General features: G+C 37.6%; 1 protein-coding gene across 3 annotated transcripts in view; it reads left to right on the top strand.

Moving 5' to 3' along the window:
• The window catches only part of atrnl1a (attractin-like 1a), a 287,490-nt gene extending 265,051 nt beyond the window's left edge, over positions 1 to 22,439 (top strand). For all 3 annotated transcript variants that reach the window (XM_078931510.1, XM_078931509.1, XM_078931508.1), the window contains 2 exons: positions 6,778 to 6,892; positions 21,170 to 22,439. In XM_078931510.1, the coding sequence (XP_078787636.1) occupies positions 6,778 to 6,892; positions 21,170 to 21,291 (237 nt within the window). In that variant the 3' untranslated portion in view covers positions 21,292 to 22,439. The remainder of the gene's footprint in view (positions 1 to 6,777; positions 6,893 to 21,169) is intronic.
• Positions 22,440 to 22,691: the final 252 nt, after the last annotated feature.

The raw sequence follows: 22,691 nt of genomic DNA, 5'->3' as shown, positions 1-22,691 counted from the left end.
TATGGCAGCAAGTCATTTTTATAGAATGGTTGCATTAAGATTCAAAGATGTACAATGAACATTTCCTTTCCAATTTTTTTTGTAGTGTGAGATTTCGCGGAAGTTTAAGAAAATTTAATTGCTTAGGGCAATATACTTTTTAAATGATAAGATAAATACAGGATTAAGTTCATATTTTGAAAAACATTACATTTATAACCACTGTAAAACAAGATGGTAAAGGAGAATACTGAAACACTGCTCTTCAGATATTTCTAACGCACCAACAGCAATTTTCAGAACATAATGTTATAAAGAAACTTTGACAAACCTGTAAATGTATTATTGATGTGGAACTTTTATGATATGGAACGTTTTTTGAATTTGCCATAATCAACAAATAATCTTTACACTGGCAAGAATGTGGAAGAATGTTTCTTTTGTCTTTTTTCTGTACTTCACAGCTAAAACCCATGTGTTCAAACCTCCTCAGTAGCTAAACATTTTAGCTCCAAAGTTGGTCCATTTATTGTTTCAACAATTTGATTAAACACTTTTTTGCATGCTCCTCTCCCTAGATGACATTGGTGGAGGGCGGCTGAGATTTGAATTACATCCTGGGGTGTGTTTCCAAAGCAGAGATTTACTGCGTGTTGTTGAGCAATGTGACTTCTAAAATGTCCTCAGCAAACCCAAAGGGGCAGAGAAGGTGATGCAAGCAGAAACAAAGCAGGGATGGAGTGATTGAATGGAGTGATCACGGTAATGGCTATAACAGATGGAACTGACAATGAAGATTACAAGGTACAAGAGAAAAGGGGAGCAGAGATGAGGTGGAGGACATGCAGGACTTCAGAGGATAAGAATAAATACCTGACGCTGAGAGGTCACTACCCTGCTTAAATCTGTATATTTATCCTGTTACTAGCAGTTTTGTGGTTCTGTTGTACCATACATTAACTGGTGCTGAAGTTTTGATAAGAGTGGATATATTTTCCTTTTTTAAGCACCAATTGATGCACAGCACCAATCAAATCTAATTTGATAATATTAGTCTTTTAAAACTGATGAACGACCACCGCTGTCACTCTTTTTACCATTGACTGTATTTGAGAACTGGACTGAGTAAGTGTGACATAACGTCATGACGGACATCATCAGTAAGCAGTGATTGGTCCAACCACCAATCAGATTTGAGCTTGCTGAAAGTCGCACCCCTACCACTTGAAAATGGGCTACACAAAATGTGTCAATCAAATGATTCAAACTTTGGATGAGTGGGGCAGTGAGCACTACTAACTTTTATTGAGGTCAGTTTATAACTTGAATAACTTCTACTACAGAAAACAAATCATAAAAAGTAGGATTAGTCAGAACATTTAAAAAAAAAGTCCCATTGGCACCAACAATACCCAAGATTCTGATGTCCCTCTTTGTGGTTCAATGATAATTATAACGGAGGAGACAATCTAGCCACTTCTCTTCCACTTCTGCATCAATAAAAACATATATAGATAAAGATTGATTTGATTGAATGTGATTGTCCCTGAAATGAGCAGTCCAACAAAAAAAAACGAAAAAGAAAAAAAAAACAGCTTCAGAAATTGTATCTTCTGTTCGTAGCCTAATAGCTTCAACTTTTATTTTGTCAGCTTTTCCACTCTGGTCTTTTCCTTTCTTCTAATTGCTGAGGAGCCCTAGAACCTCATATCAATGCTTTCATGCAAAATAGTAGGTCAAACAAACATTTGCCTACTTGAAAATGCCCTTTATTGTGCAGGTCCAGTAGATGTATGCAACCTTTTCTCTTTGGTAGACAAGACCTAGAAAATGAGTATTTCGGACACCAAGTGCATTTTTTCAATATACTTAAATTATGATAGAGATTATAGATGAATTTTAAAACGAAAAAAAAAAATGTTTCTCCTTACCAGCATGTCTATGTACAACTTAGTATTTCTTTTTCAGCATATCATACTGCAGACATTGAATGTGTGTAGTGATATAGTGGTAGAACGATCAAGCTTTGATCGCAGGAGTTTCACAGGTTTGGTTCCTCCTTTGGTCACCCACTTGTATCAATGTCCTTGAACAAGAAACCAACATTGGTCCTTGTGGTCTGGCTTAGTGCCAGTGGATGCGCTACATTAATATGTATGTGAATATATTTCTGATCTAAAGAGCTGATAAGGATGGGGAAGTACTCTAAAAGTAGACGCTACTTACTGTTTGTGATTTGTAAACATAGTGAGCAGCAATCACCTTTTGCTTTAATCGCTGACAGCATATGAGAACTGGACTGAGTGACCCCTCCCCCATCATACTCCAAACAGGAAGTATCTGCTGGCGCCAAGAAGCCAAAATCCCATTAAGTTCTATTAAGGAATAAAAAGCTATCACTCTGTCTTTATATTTGTCAGATTGACAGATTCAACAAGCTCACTCCTTAATGGCGACAGTAGTTGCCATAGAATGCTGACTCAATCGATTTAGACCGTTCACTTTTTACTGATGCCGTCTGGCTGCAGCGGCCGTCTTCGTTAAGCCAAAAATAACATGAAAGTTGACACTGACTTGCATTTAAAAAAGGGCAAAACATCTTTATGGGGGAATTTAGAGAAAATGTCATGTGCCAACTGGAAAAAAAACTATTTGTCCCTTTTCCACTAAACACTATAGAATATTTGGTTTTCAGATGTACCAAAAGTGTGCACTTTCTCCGATAAAAAAGGAAAAAAAAAATGTTGTTCAGGCAACTCAACAGCAAGGGCTGTATGTTTAAAAACTTTCCCTCTGGATTAAGTCCAGTAAGTCTTTATAGAATGATCTGCAGAACTGAAATTGCTCATGGCTGCCAAGTAACCAATTTCAGCATTGCACACCGTCAGCAGAAACTGATGTCTGGGCTTTGGTGAGGCCCTATCTGAAAAATATAAATAAAACCAGAGCCGGAGCCCCTGATCACAGCAACCTCCTCTATCGGGTCAGAACCTCTGCTCTTTTCAGCTCTACTTAGTAGCTGTCAGCAGAGAAAGTCTTTTACACTCAAGACACAGCTCAGCAGGATTTTACCATTGACTTAAGTGACCACCTGGACTCCACCCACCGGACCCTCTAACCTCACAAATTTATCTGCGTAGCCTGTTTTTTTTCTGCACCACCTTCATCCCACTTACCTTGATTAGTTTGGGAGATGTGCCAAGGAAAACTCTTACAGATGTCACATCATAGTTCTGCTTCAGCATTAATTTTCTTTCTCTCTCATACACATAGATGCACTCTGCTGCACACAGACAGACTCATTATGCTTTAATGCAAATGTTACGTAAAATGTCTTTGTTATTTTCAGTTTGTGTTTTTAGTTTTTTCTACCAGCGAGGTCTAAAAGTAAACTGTACACACACAGACAAACACACCCACACACACATATCTCACTGAAACGGCGTTTAGATTTCCCAAGGAAAAAAGTCTTAATTTATAACTTATGTGGTCCGCAGGTGCTATTCGCCCTCGCCAACCTGCTCATTACCGCCTTTTTACCCGCCCTCACTGGATGAGCAGCTGCTACATGCCACACATTCTCATTCACGAAAAACCACTTTTTTTTTTCAAAATGGCGGCATCTCTATTGGTTTTTATCTCCATAGCAACCATTTAGTTTTTCGGTCGCCTGGGACCAAGACAAACAGGTCTTTGTATTTTTAGAAGATTCTGTAAAATTATACTTTTGAATTTCCTTGGCAACTGAGGTTTTTGTTAACCATGCCCACATTTCTCATATGTTCATATGTCATATTGTTTTATAGTTTGAGCCGACGATTCTTGTATGAAATGCTCACACTATTCCAGAATAAAATGTCAGAGTGGCAGAAGAACACTAATTTTGGAAGCTCACCATGCTAACTTTAAAGCCACCATTTTTACCCAAATAGCTTATAGTGAGGCTCAAGGAGTTTGGAGGGGATGATTAAAATCCAACGGAGGAGTTTTAATTTCTAGAAGCTCAGGTGATTTTTTTTTTTTTTAAATTGGGAAAAAATGGAGGACAGATCAACATCAGCATACTTATACGTTGGTGTTCATTTTTAATATATTTTAAAAATGAAGTCATACATCTGGGTTTCACAAACACCTGTTTCCTTATTTTGTCTCTTTTTTTCTTTCTTTATTCCTTTACAGGAGAAAAATGAGCCATGTCTATATGGCTTTATTGATTCACTGAAAAGGAATGCATCCTAATAGAAGTTCTAGTTAGTCACCTGCATTGTGGTGTGTGTGTGTGTGTCTAGTTAGGGAAGAATTCATCATTCCTGACAATATGAAAACACTAAACAAACAGAGGTGCCTCTAATTATACTATACGGTTCAGCACTTAAACTCATTAACTCTGGAGGGTTTGTGTTTGTGTGTATGAATGTGCGTGTCTTCAGTGGGGTCCAATGTGGAAACCGAGGCATGTTTTCATATAATTACACCTTGCATGTGTCTGAGGAGTGTTGCTATAACATCAATATCCTGGTTGTAATGGTTACTTCTACACATTTTATGCTAGGTAATAGGAGGTACATAAGGGGGAGAGCTTAAATTCGAAAGGACTTTTTTATTATCAATTAGGTAAAAATACTCACTACCTGTTACGGTGACATTTTTCCATTTTGACTTGTTTCATTTTTCTAGTATTACATCGTCAATAAATTTTCTATTTATGAACATAAACATAAGGCTCATTAAGTGAGTCAAAAGATTTTGCAGAAGGGAAAACATGTACTGTTGCATTACAATCGCTCACCATTAAACTTCTACACAGACATTAAAACGTATGTGATCTGTTCTGTGCATTAAATGTGCTCAACTCTGAAAGTTGACTAAACTTGTGGATTTCAATAACACAAAAATGTAAGATTTTTCCTTTTTGCGTTTTTGCCTAATTAGATCTCTCATTTTTTTATTTTATTTTATTTTTATTTTTTTGATCTTGTAAAACCTTTAAATAGCTTTTAGTTTTATAAAACCTTCTGCTTCTGAAACAGTCCATGGAAATACTGAGATTGCTGCTGGAAAAGATACAAAAACTACAACTTGAAAAACTGAATTGGTAATTAACTGAACCTTTCAAAAATACAATCTTTGCAAGCACAGTAGTTCACATGCAGCTATAATTTCCGCTTTTTTAAATACTATATTTGGTGTTTTACTATTTCATGTATTCACGTTTGGATAACAGTTTATATAATGCAATGACACCATCAAATTAAATTAATCTCAGCTTTAAAGGAAATTATTTATCGTTAGTCATGTGCAGATATGTGCTTAGAAACGGAATTCAACAGACGTGTATTTTAATTTTTGTTGTTTAAATAAGTGTGACAAGAAAACTAGTTTTTTTTTTCTTTAAAAACAGGTTTCCTGGGTGACTTCCCGGTTAAAAAAAATGTATTCATGGCAAACTTTAATTTGTACAAATACACTTTTTTTTAATCATCAAGACTCTTTTTAATTATTTTTAATTATGATTATGATGTTTTTAACCAAAATACAAAAAATAATAAAAATAAATTTAAATTAAAACTGTCAATTTTCTGGGCCATAGTTTCTGCAGAGCAGTAGTAGTTAAATTCAATTCAATTCAATGTTATTTACATAGTCCAATATAACAACAATAGTCATCTTAATGGGTTCATTCGAAATTCCCTTTGAGTTGTTGGTGCAGAGCAAGGCTGCGCCACTTCCCATCATCCATACGTTTGCACGCTTTCACACTAGCTTACCACCCCTCACAACCCCAACCTAGCATTACTGGTGTCACAATAATAAAGAGCAATATTAGAGCTGTTTTAAGCCTAATTTCAGCTCGGACAAGGAAAACAATCTTTTTCAACTGCATTTCTTTATGATTCACAACCATTTGAATAAATACATACTCAGAAATGCAATTTCAAGTTTAATTTTTTGACATATGTCTGCCATCATGGAAAAAAAAAGCCATAAGAAACTGTTAAAAACACCAAAAATGATTATCATCAGTCTGGGTCTTTAACATACACATGCAGACAGGACGTCTGGAAGATCAAAACTGAGACGCATCCAATTTATCTGCAGTCTGGTGGTGGGGCTGACAGGACTGAGCTTTTGCTGAGGCTTTGACAGAAGCAACAACATGCATTACAGTACCAGCGAGTATTTTATGGTTCTAAAAGGGTTAGCTGCGGTAATTTCTGTATAATCAACAAGGACAAAAAGGTTACAAGCCGAGGCAGCCCGTGTTTTGTTTTTCAAGCATTCATGATTTGATGATTTTAATGAGAGGCTTACTAGGCACCTCTGGGATGGCTTAGGTAGCATTTCTGAGAAGAAAGGAAAAAAATAAGTACAGGTGAAAGCCACATGATGAGTGAGATCACAGGCTTGTGAGAGGAAAATACAAGTATTGAAATCATTTGGGTGTGTAGAACTCATGAATTACTGTGTGACCTCTGCAGGATGGAGTGGTAGGAGGATTATACCAGGTCTGTAACACAACAACACTTTTACTCACACAGAGCTTAAGTGAAAGGAAAAACCATGATGGCATTTCATTGAGTCCAAGAAGAACAGTACACTTGAAAAATAATGATTTCAAACAAATTCTACTGCATAAAAAGTATGCAGCTGGGATAAACTACATACTTGAACTAAGTGTGTTTTTATAATTATTATTATGAGACAAATAATATACATTTACAGGATAAAATTATACATACATTCCCTCTTTAGTTGTCTATAATTGTGTTAATTGCTGCCTGTGTTCCTTGTATGCAGGGAGTGCCGAAGCCTATAGCCATGGAGCCATGCTGGGGGAGCAGAGCGGGTGTTCTCACCGTACTCCTGTACCTTCCCAGAGTCCCATCTGGAATACCCCCACCGGGACAATCTGGTATGATCCTCAGACAGAACACAGATCCATTCAATTTGGGTTTTGCCGAACATTTCTCTACTTTTCTTAAACGACGAAAAATAGTTTTAAAAGGAAGCCCTTTACCTTATCAACTGTAAGTAGTGGCTGTGTAACATGAGAAATTTACCGGATTTTCCAGTGAATTTCTAAATTTATTTTATGTACAGGATTGCAGTTTATTACTTCTGGTATAAAAAAAAGGTTTTATTTTTAAAAGTAAAAACGCTAGCCAGCTTTCAAAATTCTTCTCTGTGTAACAAAGGAAATTGGTAACTGTTCTAAGAAAAATATTGTGTAAAAAACTTTTATTGTGGCAACTGTTACCAGATTCCCAAAAGATTGTAACCCTTGTGCTATCCTAGGCATTTTAACATTGGGTTTTGGGTCATCTAGACCCACTAGACAGTGCGCTAAACCTTTTTTCTTCAATGATTTGTGATCTTCACTATCCATGGATTACATGAAATCTTTCCAACTTATCCACCTTTGTCATGGTAGGGAGAACACGTCAATGTAAGGGTGGTCTCATCTAAGATAGCACAAGGGCTAAAAGCTATCGCCCTCTGAGTTTTGGCTTTTAGCTTAAATTTGAAAAACTTACTGGTAATAACTAAAGTTGATAAATTATTGTTGCCTTTTTTCCCACATTTTGTTGTTTTCCAAGTCTCCTTTCCTAACCATTTCCAAGAAAAAATCATAATTTTTACCGAGCAGGTAACATATTGTACAGGGGGGATTTTTGCATCCTTGTTGGAGTTTACAATCATGATGTGACCATAAATAAACTAAACAAGACTGAAACAGAAGTAATTTACTACAAGAAGCTTTAAAAATGACATTTTATTTATTTAGACTGTTTTTTTTCGATCAGATGCCCCTTGATGTGAATTAACATTATATTTAAAAAAGTGATTCAAAGCCCCTCTCTTACATTCAAAAAGGTGATCATGTAAAAGGTCCAGTTCCAGGAAAAAACTACTTCAAGCCAAGACACTAAACTTTAATGGACTGTAATGGTGTTTTCTTTTGTTTTCTACCTCAATGAAGGCCAAAGGAGCATTGCACTCACAGGTCCCATTTAGCCATGCACATTCATGGACGGTTGGTCGCTGAGCTGCCATGCAGCATACCGGCCAGACAACAAGGAGCTATGGTACATTTAATGCCTTGCTCAAGGCACACCTAGGGGAGGGGGAGTGGGAACCAAACCAATAGCTATCCACTCTACCTCTGTGGCATGGCTCCCCACATTCTACCCATTTGGAAGTCATCCTAAAAACCACAGAAGGGGAAAATCAACCCTGATAGAGTGCTTCATAAACATTTTTATGTGTTTTAAACAACACAAAAAAGTAGGACTATCAACAATAATGTCAGTTTTAAAAATGTTTCCATTGGTTATTACAGGTGTAGAGTGTCAACACTGAAGTTTATATTTTGAGAAAAATCTTTTTGGTAATGCTACGTGATTCACAGCTGCAGAATGTGTTACTTACAAGAACTCTTGACATATGGCTTCATTGCCAGTTGATGTGGTCGGACCTGCCAGGTTTCCCTTGAGCCCTTGCTGTTGGATCAATTGTTCCCTACCAGAAACTTCCTGACTTTCCATTGCTTGAGGTCATGTTGCTCTATAGATGGATGACATGCAATATCCCCAAGTAGCTCCATCTAACCACCAAATGGCTGTGGAAATCACTGCAAAGACAGCAGCACTTCCTCACAGAGCGGACGAGGCCTGTGGTGTCATGCATAGTCAGCAGGAGGCCAATGTTCTCTCCCTCCAGCTCATCTTCCAGCTCCCATACTCTACTCACCTCACACGTGTTTGTTTGGTCTGCTTTTCCATCTTTGTTTTCCTTTTCTCCTCCATCTTTTTGGGAGAGTGCTGTCATTGAGTCGGCTGGCAGTTTTGGTTTTCATAAAGTGAACTGTATGTAACTGGAGTAGGTGTGAGAGGCTTTGCTGCCGGTGCTTTATGGAGGAAATGAAGAGAGCAGACAGCAAAGCACATTTTCCAAGAGCGCTTTTCCTCTCACAGCAGAAGCTTTATGTCTTTTAGAAAAAAAAAAAACTGTAGGTGGTGTAGTCCAACACTAAAAGAAACGGAACAAAATAAAAAGGTTGTGAGAATAGGTACCTACAAGAAAAAAATGAATGGTTTCTAGCAATTGCAGGCAAAAAAGTCAACAAAACATGAGTGCCTCTGTAAAAAAAAAGAGGCTAAAAACAATTCAAGGACTGAAAAAGAAGTGGAAATACAACAACTTTCTTTTGAGACACATTTTGAAAAACAAAATTAACTTGGGAAACAAACTGATCAAAGTTTTAAAACATGTAAAACATGGAGGAAGATACATATAGTGGATGTCACATTAAGCAACTTAAAAAAAAAAAAAAAAAAAAAGGTTCAAATGATTACATAAAACTTCTGGTCGTGCTATCCATCCATCTTCTGAATCTGACCCTTTTGGGGTCATGGGGTTGCTGGAGCCTGTCCCAGCTACTGCAGGCCTAAGGCAGGGTAACCCAGACCATCGCAGAGCCACAGACAGACTTACATTCACTCCTAGGAGACAATTTTCAGTCACTAATGACCTGTTTTTGGACTGTGGGAGGAAGACATGATACGCAAAGAAACCTAGACATGCACAGGGTTAACGTTCTGAAGAAAATTACATTCACTAACTTTTTATTTATACCAACATTATACATCTAGAAGGTTAGTGATGCTTGAAGTAGAGGTAAGATCGGGCCTAAAAAATCCAGCCCGACTCGACCCAGGCCCGCGGGCATTAAAGCCCAACACAGCCCGAGCCCGACCAATTAACTTGATTTGCAGGCCCGAGCTCGAAGCAAACCCGAAATTTCAATTTATCCCATAGTATTTTTGGCAGAAAAAAATGCAAGATTTCTTAAGGTTAAAATAATCTACATATTTTTATGATCATGATAAATGCATTTGCACAATGAAATAATGATGGAACACAGAATAAGAGGCCAGACAAAGAGAGTGAAAGAGAGATCTTGATGCGCACTCGCTTAATTACGCAGAGAAATACTGCAGCCCAGCGTCTGCGCTTCCTGTTTAGTAGTAGTTTTGTAGCAATTACCTTACAGCGCCTTCTCTGTTTTAACCAAATAATTTATTTATTACAAGTATTCCTTAGTTTAGTATCCACACATCATTTTAGTATACATTTTTATAAACATAAATTTATTTAAAAAGTCAGCGAGAGAGAAGCCCGGCCCGACCCGAACGTAATGATTGTCATTTTAGTCAGGTATACTTCAAGAGGAATCCCACATGTGTGAGTCTATTTTACCTCACCTTCCCTTCCACTGTGTTTCTGTGGACTGTTTACTTCTGCTCCTTGAGACTTTCTTCTCCTTCCCTGAGGCATAACATTGACTCACCCTGCATGTGCAAGATTTTTTAAATGTTTCAGTAAAATTAGGATAACAATATAATACGAGTCCAGGCTAAATTTAGAAGCTCCCTTTAGACCCAGTGTGACCCCTACTGCAGCAAATGGACATTCCCAATATTTAAAGAAATTGAAACAATTAAAATACACTGCATTCTCCGCACTACAAGATGCACTTAAAAGTCTTAATTTTTTGCAAAAAACAACAGTGCGTTTTATAATCCAGAGCACCAAATACATGGATTAAATCCGGCTGTGTTTACTGAAGTTGAAGTGATTTTAAGACATGAACAGCGTTCTGTCAGAGTTTTTGGTTGGGTGTCATTGTACGCTAACGCAGCTAACATGTAGCAGTGTTCTACTGTGTTTTTTAAAAGGGGTAATAACAAGGATGGGAGTTAGTGTAGTCACAATAATGTATGTTTTAGCGATATCAGCCCTTTTTTACATATTGCAAACTAAGTTTGGAGATACAGGTATTGTAAATACACTAACGTGGCTAAGCGTGTTAGAAACAAGTCCTAGTGTTACTGTGAACACAGTTATTCAGGTTTGACTGACTGACAGACTTATCCCTGAGTCTTTTGTCTCGATTAATGTTCCTAATACTTCAGTGCGCCTTATTTCAATTTCAATTCTATTCTATTTCTTTATTTCAAACACAAATGAAAATAAACACTAGAGTTTAAAATAGACAAATAAAACAGTTTTTATGACATGAGTTCAAAAATAAACCATACATTGACGGTGCGAATTGTAATTCCGTACAACATATAGTGCAGAAAATATTAAATTGTGGTATATTTTCGATTTTTGTAAAAAAAAAAAAATTTTTTCATTTTACGCATAAAACAAAATAGTACAGTTATGCGAAATGAGGGCCATCAGTTTCATAATGATAGTTTTTTTTTTAAAAGCTCAGTTTTACTTTTTAGTCTTTAGTCTGGGATGAAAGCTGAACACATGGAAAAGGACTGGAACACTAAGAAAACCAACAAATGCAAAGATCATTGTTTAAGCAACATCCTAAATTGTCCAAAAAAAACAAAAAGAAATTGTAAGATTTCTTTTTTTCCAGTAATTCAGGCATAAATCCTGAAAATGAAATGAAAGGTGACTCACTGCAGGCAGACTTCCTAGCAGCAGCTGTCAGCCAAAATGGAGTGGACAACTAACACATGGGGCTGCCTCTAAAAGCAAGTCTTACAGTGAAGGGACAGCTTGTCCACTGAGCAACTGAGTCAAAGTCACAGTGGCCTGAAATGATGGATAAAGCAGGGGAAAAAGACTGACAGGGTGAGGAAAAAAAGGGGGGAGGGAGAGGCAGGAGATTGTATTTTTGTCTTTTTCCGCTATCCTCCATCTCTGCAAGCCACTCCAGCTCAACTATCTTAGCTGGAATTCTTTGTGAGGTTTTTTTGGGTTCCACCTCCTACAACTGCAGCTGTTTTAGATTAAATGTGGAACCCAATTACTTGCAGTAAGGGATTTACCATATAGTCTCACGTCAGTCCAGGAAAAAAAACAAAGTTGAGATGGTTGGATATATTTTCCCTTTCAACTCTTTTCTTTTGATACAAGGTTAGCAGAAGGTATATTTTCATGGCTGATTTGATTATTCAGCTGATACTTTGGAACGACTGAAAGGAGAAGGCTTACAGATGCTGCAAACTCCTGACTGTCTGAGAAAGGCCCTACAAAAGGCAAAAGAGGCAGGGAAAGGTGGAAACTCTTGAAAGGAAAAGGTATGTGAGTTCCTTTAAAGACCGGTGCCTGAAAACTGAAATCTGGAGAGCCAGCGTAGCAGTAAGCAGGAGATAATTGCGCAGAGGAGTTGTTAAATTAATGCTGTGGATGGTGGGACCCTATGGTAACCCCCACCCCCACCCTCAAAAGCAATCAGTTGTTGAAGTGAAAGAAGCTGCTGGTTTTCTCCAAATTGACTAAGCAGAGGAAGAACTCATCGCCGCTTCTGCTCTTTTGCTTCTTTCTGTTTGCGAACACCATTATATCTGCATCCCTAATGGTTCAGCCTTCAGAATTTACTGCTCAGTTGTCTCTGGGTTACACTGTATTTCAGACAAATTAGACCAAAGTGGCACAAGCTAAGGTGACAAGTTCATGTTGATTTATGTCGTATAATGCTAAAGACACAGCAGGCATGTGACGCACATTTACGAATGTGCTAAATACCAGTTCTTGAACACGAGTACCCCATGGTGTTCCCAGCAAGTGAGGATGGGCTTCTTCTTCTTTTTCTATTTTACTTGCGAATGTCTGCCTACAGCTGAAACAGTGAGCGTGAAATGTCAAAGATGTGAAAATCTAGCAAATCTTACTCCAGGCTTTTTCTTTCACAGCTCTATTCCGATATATGAAAGACTTATACAGTACAGACCAATGGTATGGACACACCTTCCTATTCATTTGAATGAGAAGGTGTGTCCAAACTTTTGGTCTGTACTGTAGTTCCAGCCGGGCACAGACCACATTTAATAATTTCTCCTCTGTGATCAATTTTCAAACGGTTGGCACTTACATGATTTGAAAGGGACGCAATTTATACATCACTACCAAATCCAGGTCACAGTTTGTCCTGGTTAAACCTTTGTAATTAGAGCCCAAAAACTGTTGTAGAACTTTTCGTAGCTATGTATTAATTTGAGAGTTTTAAATGCGGAAGCCTGAAACACACATTTACATAAACTTTTCATTGGAAGTGGTTGCTTGAACCCACGTTCCCAAAGGCGGTGGAGCCCAATAATTGACCGGTTTGTTTGTTTGTTTTTCTGTTTAAATTCAGAATAATTGATTAATTTTATCTGATAAAAGAATGCATGGTTTAATAATGAAAAAATAAAAAGGGATTTGACTTCTATGAAAGTTTGAAGAATGAGAAAATTCATAGCAGGTTATTAAATTGCTGGATCAATGAGATGGCAGCCATTAGAATAGGGCTCAAATCCTTAAAAAATGTTATAAAATATCCTTTTTAATAATTTCGTATTCAGCGCAGGATTTTATTTTGTACGCTGTGAAAGCTAGCAATTAATGGATTTGATTTGATTTATTTCAAGTATTAATTGTAGTCAATGCAATAAAAAAATAAAATCACACAGATTTATCAAACTCATTACAAAAATAATGAAATGCATAGATAAAAAACAAAACAAACACACAATAAAGTCACATTTGATTAATTAAATACAGTGGTCATTAACTAAAGTCAAGTAGAGCTGGATTTTTTCCATGAAAAGGAGTAGGAAGAATGGAGTTTATATAATCCCACCCCTTCTGAGTTTTTTCATTTAAAAGTTTTGAAAAGTTTTTGTAATCAGGTTCTGAGCAGAGAGATATTTTTCAAGTAAAAAAATCAAGTGCTTACTGATTATTGATTATGTTCAGAAAACATTCATTCATGATTTCGGTAAACAGTAACGTGAATCACACACCATGCAACAGATATGTAATACTCACTGATAATAATCATAAAATGATTTCACTAAATCCAGATATCATTGCTACACATTGCAGATCAATTAAAGAAAATTGATAGCTTGTTGATTGTAATTTAAAACAGTTCAGTAGTCATTATTGCATATTACACAATGTAATGTTCATTGGTGGTAATGAAAAGAGCTTTGTTTATTTCACCACAATGAAGTTCACACATGTATTTAGAATTTTTCAAACACCTGTTAATCTTTTTCTCATCTTATCTTCATATTGTGAAATTAAATTTAATTCAATTTTATTTATACAGCCCATTATTACAACTATATAACTTATAACTTTGACTTTGTTAGCTCATTGAGCAATTAGCTTCAGCCTTTTCAGTTAAACATTGCATGTTGTCCCTGTAGGAATATCTGGTTTCTTCTCACACTCAAAACATCCTATAAGGTTGATTGGTGACTTTTAATTGCCCATTTGGTGTGTGTTTGTGTGTACGTTGGCCGTAAAATTAGCAGACAAACTGCTCAAGGTGTACTACACTCTGAAGTAGCTGGGGTACACTGTAGCAACCCCTCACTTTAGCATCCCACTGCAGGTAAAGATATTGGATGGATTGATCTTTAGCAGCTTTAGCACTCAGCACTATGGCAGCCAATTCAATTTTGCCTGTTCCTGACCCCTGACATAAGTCCAAAAGTTTAAGTCTAATTTAGGAGCCATTCTACCTCCAGTGTAAACACATTGCTCCAGCTATATCATCAACCTCTTCTGCTCAGTGGGTCGACTTCCTGACATTTCTTCCTTATTTCATTTCTCATCCTCAAAGAGTCCCACTGTTTCCCCATGGATTCCTGGAAAGTTGCCTGACAGGAATCGGACAACTAAGCAAACAAACTCAGCGGTATTTACCTGAAATAGATCTTGGATACTTTGACCCTCTCTGGCTTTGCAACCATTGAACCCACTCGAATAAAAACGCAATCCCACGCTTTCCTCTGTTGCTTATTTAACTTCTAGTCAGCTGCATTTTGACACCAAAAATTTGGATACTTTCTATACCTGTCTGACTGGACTCTTGCATATAAAATACAGTGGTGGACAAAATCGTTGGTACCCCTTAGTTAAAGAAAGAAAGACCACAATGCTCAGTGAAATGAGTTGAAACATTCAAAAGTAACAATAAATTAAAATGTATTGAAAATTTAATAATAAAAATCAGCCATTACTTTTGAGTTGTTGATTAACAGAAATATTTTAAAAAACAAACTAATATAATAGGGCTGGACAAAAATGATGGTACCTCCATAAAAGACTGAGAACTAATTGCCCAGGGGGTCATGATGAACTCAGGTATGTCCTTTATTTGACATCACAGCTGTTTTCAAACCCATAATCAGTCAGTCTGCCTATTTAAAGGGAGACAAATAGTCATGTTGCTGAAAAGGTGTGTACCACACTGAACATGGACACCAGAAAGCGAAGGAGAGAATTGTCCTAGGACATTAGAAACAAAATTATGGACAAACATCGTAAAGGTAAAGGCTATAAAACCATCTCTAAGCAGCTTGAACTTCCTGTGACGACAGTGGCACATATTATTCAGAGGTTTAAGACCCACGGGACAGTAGCCAACCTCCCTGGACGTGGCCGGAAAAGGAAAATTGATGACAAATTGAGGAGACGGATAGTTGGAACTGTATCCAAAGAGCCCAGAACAACCTCCAAAGACATTAAAGGTGAACTCCTAGATCAAGGTACATCAGTGTCAGATGTACCATTCGTCGTTGTTTGAGCCAGAGTCGACTTCATGGGAGACGACCAAGGAAGACACCACTGTTGAAAGGAAATCATAAAAAAGCAAGACTGGAATTTGCAAAAATCCATGTTGACAAGCCACAAAGCTTCTGGGAAAATGTCCTTTGGACAGATGAGACAAAACTGGAGCTTTTTGGTAAGGCACATCAGTTCTATCTTGGTAGACTCAAAAATGAAGCATACAACGAAAAGAACACTGTCCCTACTGTGAAACATGGAGGAGGCTCAGTTCTGTTTTGGGGCTGCTTTGCTGCATCTGGCACAGGGTGTCTTGAAGTTGTGCAAGGTCAAATGAAATATCAAGATTATCAAGGCATTCTGGATAGAAATGTGCTGCTTAGTGTCAGAAAGCTTGGTCTCAGTCGCAGGTCATGGGTCTTCCAACAGGACAACGATCCAAAACACACAGCCAAAAACACCCAAGAATGCCTAAGAGAAAAGCGTTGGACTATTCTGAAGTGGATTCTATGAGCCCAGATCTGAATCCCATTGAACATCTGTGGAAGGAGCTGAAACATGCCATTTGGAGAAGACACCCGTCAACCCTGAGACAACTGGAGCAGTTTGCTCATGAGGAGTGGGCCTAAATACCTGTGGACAGGTGCAGAAGGCTCATTGACAAATACAGAAACCGTTGAATTGCAGTGATTGCATCAAAATGTTGTGCAACAAAATATTAAGTTATGGGTACCATCATTTTTGTCCAGCCCTATTTCATTAGTTTGTTTTTTTAAATAATTCTGTTAATCAACAACTCAAAAGTAATGGCTGATTTTTATTATTTAATTTTCAATACATTTTAATTTATTGTTACTTTTGAAAATTTCAAGTCATTTCAGTGAGTATTGTGGACTTTCTTTCTTTAACTCAGGGGTACCAACAATTTTGTCCACCACTGCACATTAAATATGACGCGTAGGGAATGTGGAGCAACCTTTATCAACCGAGGTTGCACCAAGCACAGTTTGACCCTCCAATTAAGTCCAGGATCGAATCAAAATCTGAATTTTGATATTTCTTTTCTAACTTGGATTTTTCGGACTTCTTTTTTGTTCATCATTGCACAGGATGACATCTACCCTTTTGCTGTTTACTCTTTTATTTGGGATGTGAGCTGTCTAAAGTCACTTATATACAGGAAGGGAGCTGGTGGAGATGTTTGTCGCAGACTTTAAAGAGCAGCTGCCGCCAATACACATTCCTGGGGAATTTTGTCTCTTCATAATGACCCCATTAGTTTGTCAGAACATGGGGTGGAGTGGGGTGTGAGCATGATGGTGGGGGTGTTAATGATGTGTCAGCTCACCTGACAAAACAATCACATTAGCACACCCGATCACCAAGGTAGCAAATGAGCACTTCCACTCACCTGCAGCGTAATTTGATTACTTTTGATCCATTTAATTTTGCAAATGGAGATGCGTTTGTTCACCTGGAAAAGGACTGATTTTCTTTTCTTTTTTTTCAATTTTGATGGCAATTTGTCAACCCTGAAAGCCATTTTGGAGAAGAGAAATTCAGCTGGCATGTAGGAATATTAATTAAGTTTCATTAATTAGCATCTTCAGACTGGATAAATATCATTATGACATGTGTGTTTTGGAAACATAGGGAAGACAAAAAAATAAAATCTTCAGTATAATAGTATCTTTTGTAGTCACACAGCGTTTTATTCCATTCAATTTTTTCTGAAACTATCCACTACTTAACCATTATCCTTGTATATTTTGGGTTATACCATGGTCCGGGTGAATACTTGATTCTGATTGGCTACAAGGTGTCCATTAAAATGGTAAATGGCCTATTCTTGTCTAGTGCTTTTTTACCCTCCTTGAAGGCCCAAAGCGCTCTACAGTCCCAGTCCCATTCACCAATGCACACATTGATGGTGGCTCAGCTGTTGAACCGGTGCCAACCTTCCACCAGAGGCAAAGTAAGGTTCAGTGTCTTGCACAAGGACACTTTGACTAATGGGCAAGCAAGGCGGGAATCGAACTTGCAATATTCAAATCAGAGGTCAACCGCCCTGCCGCTGCACCATGGTCTCGGGTGGTCATCATTGCTCACATAGACTGAATGTTCTATATTATTGCCCTGGCTTAAGCCCCAATTGGCAGCCAGTATAACAGACACTTGGAACATAGGTGGACTGTAATATTCCACAGTTTACCCCAAAACTTTGCTCTGCTGGTTAGTTATCACCAGTTGCAAGAGAGTGGTAACGTTAGCCTTTAGCATGAAAACGCATTACACCACATTTTACGCAGTCCACTTCTTGTTAAAAACAATTAAAATGCTAAAAATGGCAAGATAACAATAATGATATGAGATTTAAAATTTTTCGTAAGTAACCATCATTTGTAAGGGATAATGCTTGACGAGGTGTGCTTTAATAGAAATTAATAGACAAAGTGGAAGCCTGAACCGTCCGAAGCGAAGCGGAATAGGGTTGCTTTTGCGAAGTGAAAGTGTCAGTCACACTTTTTAATCCACACACTGCAGCCAATCAGAATAGGAGTATTTACGCGGACCACGGTATAAAAGTAGGATAATGCCCTTCATGGTGTCTATTATCAGAAAAGAATGGACTTCGCAGTCACGTCATTTGGTTCACCTCTCTGCGCCGTCTATTAATTTCTGAAAATGGACACCTTATCTGGCATAATCCCTTTTTTAGAAGAGTGTCTAACCTGGTAACATTTAAAGTTTTGCCAATTAGAACATCCATTAGAATGCTGAAGAGTTCCAAAACAATGAAATTCACTGTAAATCCAATAACATAGCACACATGTATATATATAGTGAAACTGTAAGGAATATCAATGTTTTTCATTGTCAATTCACCCCTAGTTTGTAATTTGTGGACAGGATACGGTTTTTACCTGCATTTTAAATTGCAACTACGGTTTTAGCAATATTAGTTTTTGTTTTCCTCAATTAGATTTCTAATAGATCAAAACAGGTTAGCAGTCTTTTAGCTGATGCAATAAAGTCTAAAATTTGAACTGCAGTGTAAACTTAAATACGTTTCAACCTTTACTTTTTCAAAAAAAAAAAGAAACACCTTGGAGAAAAGGCACAAGCGAAATGTCGAAAGGAATAATGGTCCAACTGAACAGGTGCTGCTGGCCAATCCGCCCCCAATACTTTTATTTATTTATTTTTTTGTTGAACGGAACACATTAGAGCTGGCTGCCACATTCAACTACATGCCTTTCTGTATCCAAACTTTGCAAAACATTTCCGTGCACAGGTGCACTAGTGCACACAAACACACTTGCATGCAGATATGCACCAGATGACGGTGTAATCGGCTTTCCACCCACTGAAAATACAATCCCAAGAATCACTTGAGTGTGAAACCTCGAAAAACATCCCGCATCCAAATCATATCAAGAGCACAGCAGACTCGCTTCAATGTTTGTCTGGTTTGTTTATTTGGCTCCTGCAAACCAGCAGATTGCACTCGCCCTATAATGACCATTCATTGTCGGGGCCCACAGTTTTTAGGGGGAGGGACTGGACGAGCTGCCGTGACACTAAAACCATATTAGCAGCAGCGAAACAACTGCCAAGGTAACACAATGCTCAGGGGCATCTGATGCCTTGCTGCACCCTGCCTGCTCTCTGCAAGCTGAGTGTGAAAAGTGAGTCAAACAATTATACAGATATACAAGGTGCTCTAAATAAGAGACAATGTGCTGTATAAGGGCGAGAGCAAGAAAAGAAAGGACCTGGGAAGACTCACATAATTATCCTCTTGTTTTCTGTTCCACACAGGGTCTGGACAAGTGTTGATAAAACATTATCTGGATATTTGAATCTTTTTTTCCCATTTTGCCAAGGTTTACTGGAGACATTTTTGCTATTCCTCACTTGAACTGCTCTCATATTTACTGTATTTTCCGCACTATATGGCACATTGAATGTTAAAGCACACAGTCAATAAATGGTCTATTTTCCAATGTATGTCATATGTAATGTGCACTGAACTATAAGGCACAATAAGCAAGACAAAGGAGTCAGAGATAAGTCCATCAGTCAGTCTTTGTAAACTTTTTAAAAAGGTTTATTAAAAAAACACATTCTATATCCGAATTCCTTCACTACTCAATACATGGTTTACTTTATAGTGCGTTTTCTATTTTATAGTGCTGTCCGAATCTACAATTCCCAAAAAAAAAGTCTGCAAAAAACCAGTGTGCATCAATACTCAAGTGATTGGCAAATATAGACCACAATGCATTGTGTTTAAACAATTTTTGCAAAGAAAATGTATTTAAATGGTTTTTTTAAATAAAATATCAACATTTTCATCATCAGAAACGAATGGATTTACAATTGTCGTCACTAAACACTCATATCATGTAAAAGAACAGACTGATATTTTGAGCGAGTGTCGTGCACTTCTAAAAATTACTTTGACATCAATAATCACTACCAGAATTTATCCATACAAAGTGCTCCAGATTCCAAGATGTAGTGTTGGTTTTTGAATAAAAAAATTAAGTGCGCCTTATAGTACGTAAAATACGGTGAGCCTGCACTGGCTGTTTTAACTTTTCTTTGGTGTCCATCATTTTTTTAATGACTCATTTCTTAAAATACATTCCCCAAGGTTTTCCCTGCACACCAAGAATCCAAACTTTCAAAAGCATATCATACACTTTTTTCAGTATTCAGTTAGTTATTATTATTTTCCTGCTATGCAAAAAAATCTAATCCCAGAGAGAAACCTCTTCTTTATGACAGAGCTGAATTAATTAGGACAACTGCTTGCTCGAGTCCAATCTCATCATCCAGCACGCTGAAATGATGAGCAGACTCTCATAGTCATACAAAAGACTATTGAAACCCCAAGCAATAATTCCAATATGTGAACATACAGAGAGACCAGCACACACATGCAGACTAGCCTCTTTTTTTATTTTAGAATTTTTAAGTTCTCGCAAATCCAAACATAAACTTAACTGACTCACCTTTTAAGGATCTGCATAATGTGGTATTTCTAACTTGGTGGTTTTGGGTAAAAATGTTAAACCAACTCTTAAAAAAAAGGAAAAAAGGAGATGGTCTGTCGTGAAACAAATAGTTGTAAGCATTACGTAGGTAATGTTAATTTTTGTGTGTCCTGCAGCAGTCCTGGACTGCAAGGACCATATTGTTTTCTTCTTTCTCACTGTGCACTGTGGAAATTTCACCCCGCCATATACTCAAAAACATACCAAAATGTGATTGGTCTGTGCAGCTCTGACCAGGGTGGCAGGGGCAATAGGGAAGAGTGACGGCGTGTAGCAGCAGTTCAGCCAGTGAGTGCAGCTCAAAAGATGGTGGAGAGGGAAGGGGTGGGTAGCGCCTGCAGGCCATACAATTCCTGCGTGGCATTAATGTGTGATTTTGGTTGCAAAACTAATGTTAAAGTTAGATTCATTTTATCTTCAGCTCCTTAGACCATCACGTAACAAGTCTCTAACATCGTAGGAACTTTTAGAATATAAATTAGTCTTCAGAATTGAATTTCCTGTTAACCATCTTCTGTTCTTCTCTTGGATTTCAGGTATTGCAATAGCCAGCGCTCTGGTGGACACATCACAGCAGCGAGTTTTGGACTTTAAAGAAAGAGGCCTGGGGCTAAAACACCGCAAGCACATTGTGCACCATCAAGGCACTTGTGTGTGAACAAAGTGAACACATATCCATGGTGACTATCCTAGGGATTTCACATGAGCATATGCTCACAGATGATAAAAGCCTCCAAGAACAGCATTTCAATGACGCCTGGGAAGAGCATGGATTTAGATGAATGCCTGTTTTTGCAAAATAAAACAAAAGTTTGCGGCCCTTTTGTTTCTTGGGTCATGTAGAGAGGACTGTTTTTTTATTGTTGTTCCCTTGTTCTATGTCAAACATTAGCTGAGTGACTGCAGGGGTGTGTTAGCGTCCACAGGGTTGGTTGGAAATCTTTAAGTGCTCCTGCCATTCAGTGTCAGTCAATCCCACTGATGGAAGTTGACAAAGAACTGTTGTTTTCCACCAATAAAGAAAAACCAAACAAGTTGATGTTGATGAAGGAGCTGTTGATGAAGAATTGCATCTTATTTCAAAGGTTGTTGTATGTAAGTGATGATTTTAAAATATAATATAATAATAATATTTCCTATACCATGATTTGATAACTCCTCAGGTCCTCAAAGATGGAGGGACGTCTGTTTTTTCAGTACTGAAAGGAAAAGGCTTTAACCTTAACCAGGACCCTTTGTATTATTACTATTATATATTATGAAACTTTTCATGCAAACAGAATGTAAATTCTGGACAGCCAAGCAACTTGAACGCTGGTATCAAACTACCGATATCAGTCACATTACTCCTTATTTACTACTGTGAAGGTACACTCATGACTAACTTTAGCATATCACAACTTGGGCTATTTATTATTTATGCAAAATCAATTGACACAATGTCTAATAAATGCACTTTTATTTCATTTTTAAACTAATAATAGTGTCCCTTCTTTTTGTAATCTCCTTTACCTTTAAATGTCGTGTATGCAAAAGAAGAAACAAAAACCCAAGATTTTGATGTGAGGTGTTTTCTCCTGACCAGTTGTGTTGCACTTCCCTTTTAAAGTTGTAAAGTCAGTTTTATCAATTGCACATTCAAAGTATAGTTGTGTCACTATGCATATGTGAATATGTATGGTATGTATGTATTTTGCACCAGTTTTTTTCTTTTTTTTTTGCTGAGACTGGAACAGTGGGCAGCTCAAAAATACCAGTTTGTCATCTGTAAAAAATAAAACCTTTTGATGCCTCTTTGTATTTTAACAGGCTTCAACGGTTCATATGCATCTCATGGCATTTTGCAATTAAGTTTATAGTCAGGTGGCATTATGGGCTTTCAGTAGGGGAAATAATCCTCCAGGCAAACACTTTTTGTTGGTACTAGAGGCTGTGTTTGGATGCAGGAAAAAGTAAACGTGGAAGAAGTTTATTAACCCTTGTGCTATCCTAGGCATGTTAACATTGGGAGTTGGGTCATCTAGACCCCACAAGACAGTGTGCTGAACCTTTTTTCTT

The sequence above is a fragment of the Oryzias latipes genome, chromosome 15 (assembly GCF_053564925.1).
Source record: "Oryzias latipes strain Hd-rR chromosome 15, Olatipes_Hd-rR_3.1".
In the NCBI taxonomy this organism is placed as follows: domain Eukaryota; kingdom Metazoa; phylum Chordata; class Actinopteri; order Beloniformes; family Adrianichthyidae; genus Oryzias; species Oryzias latipes.
The sequence above is the reverse complement of the archived record's forward strand: the minus strand, read 5'-3'. Positions and strand labels throughout refer to the sequence as shown.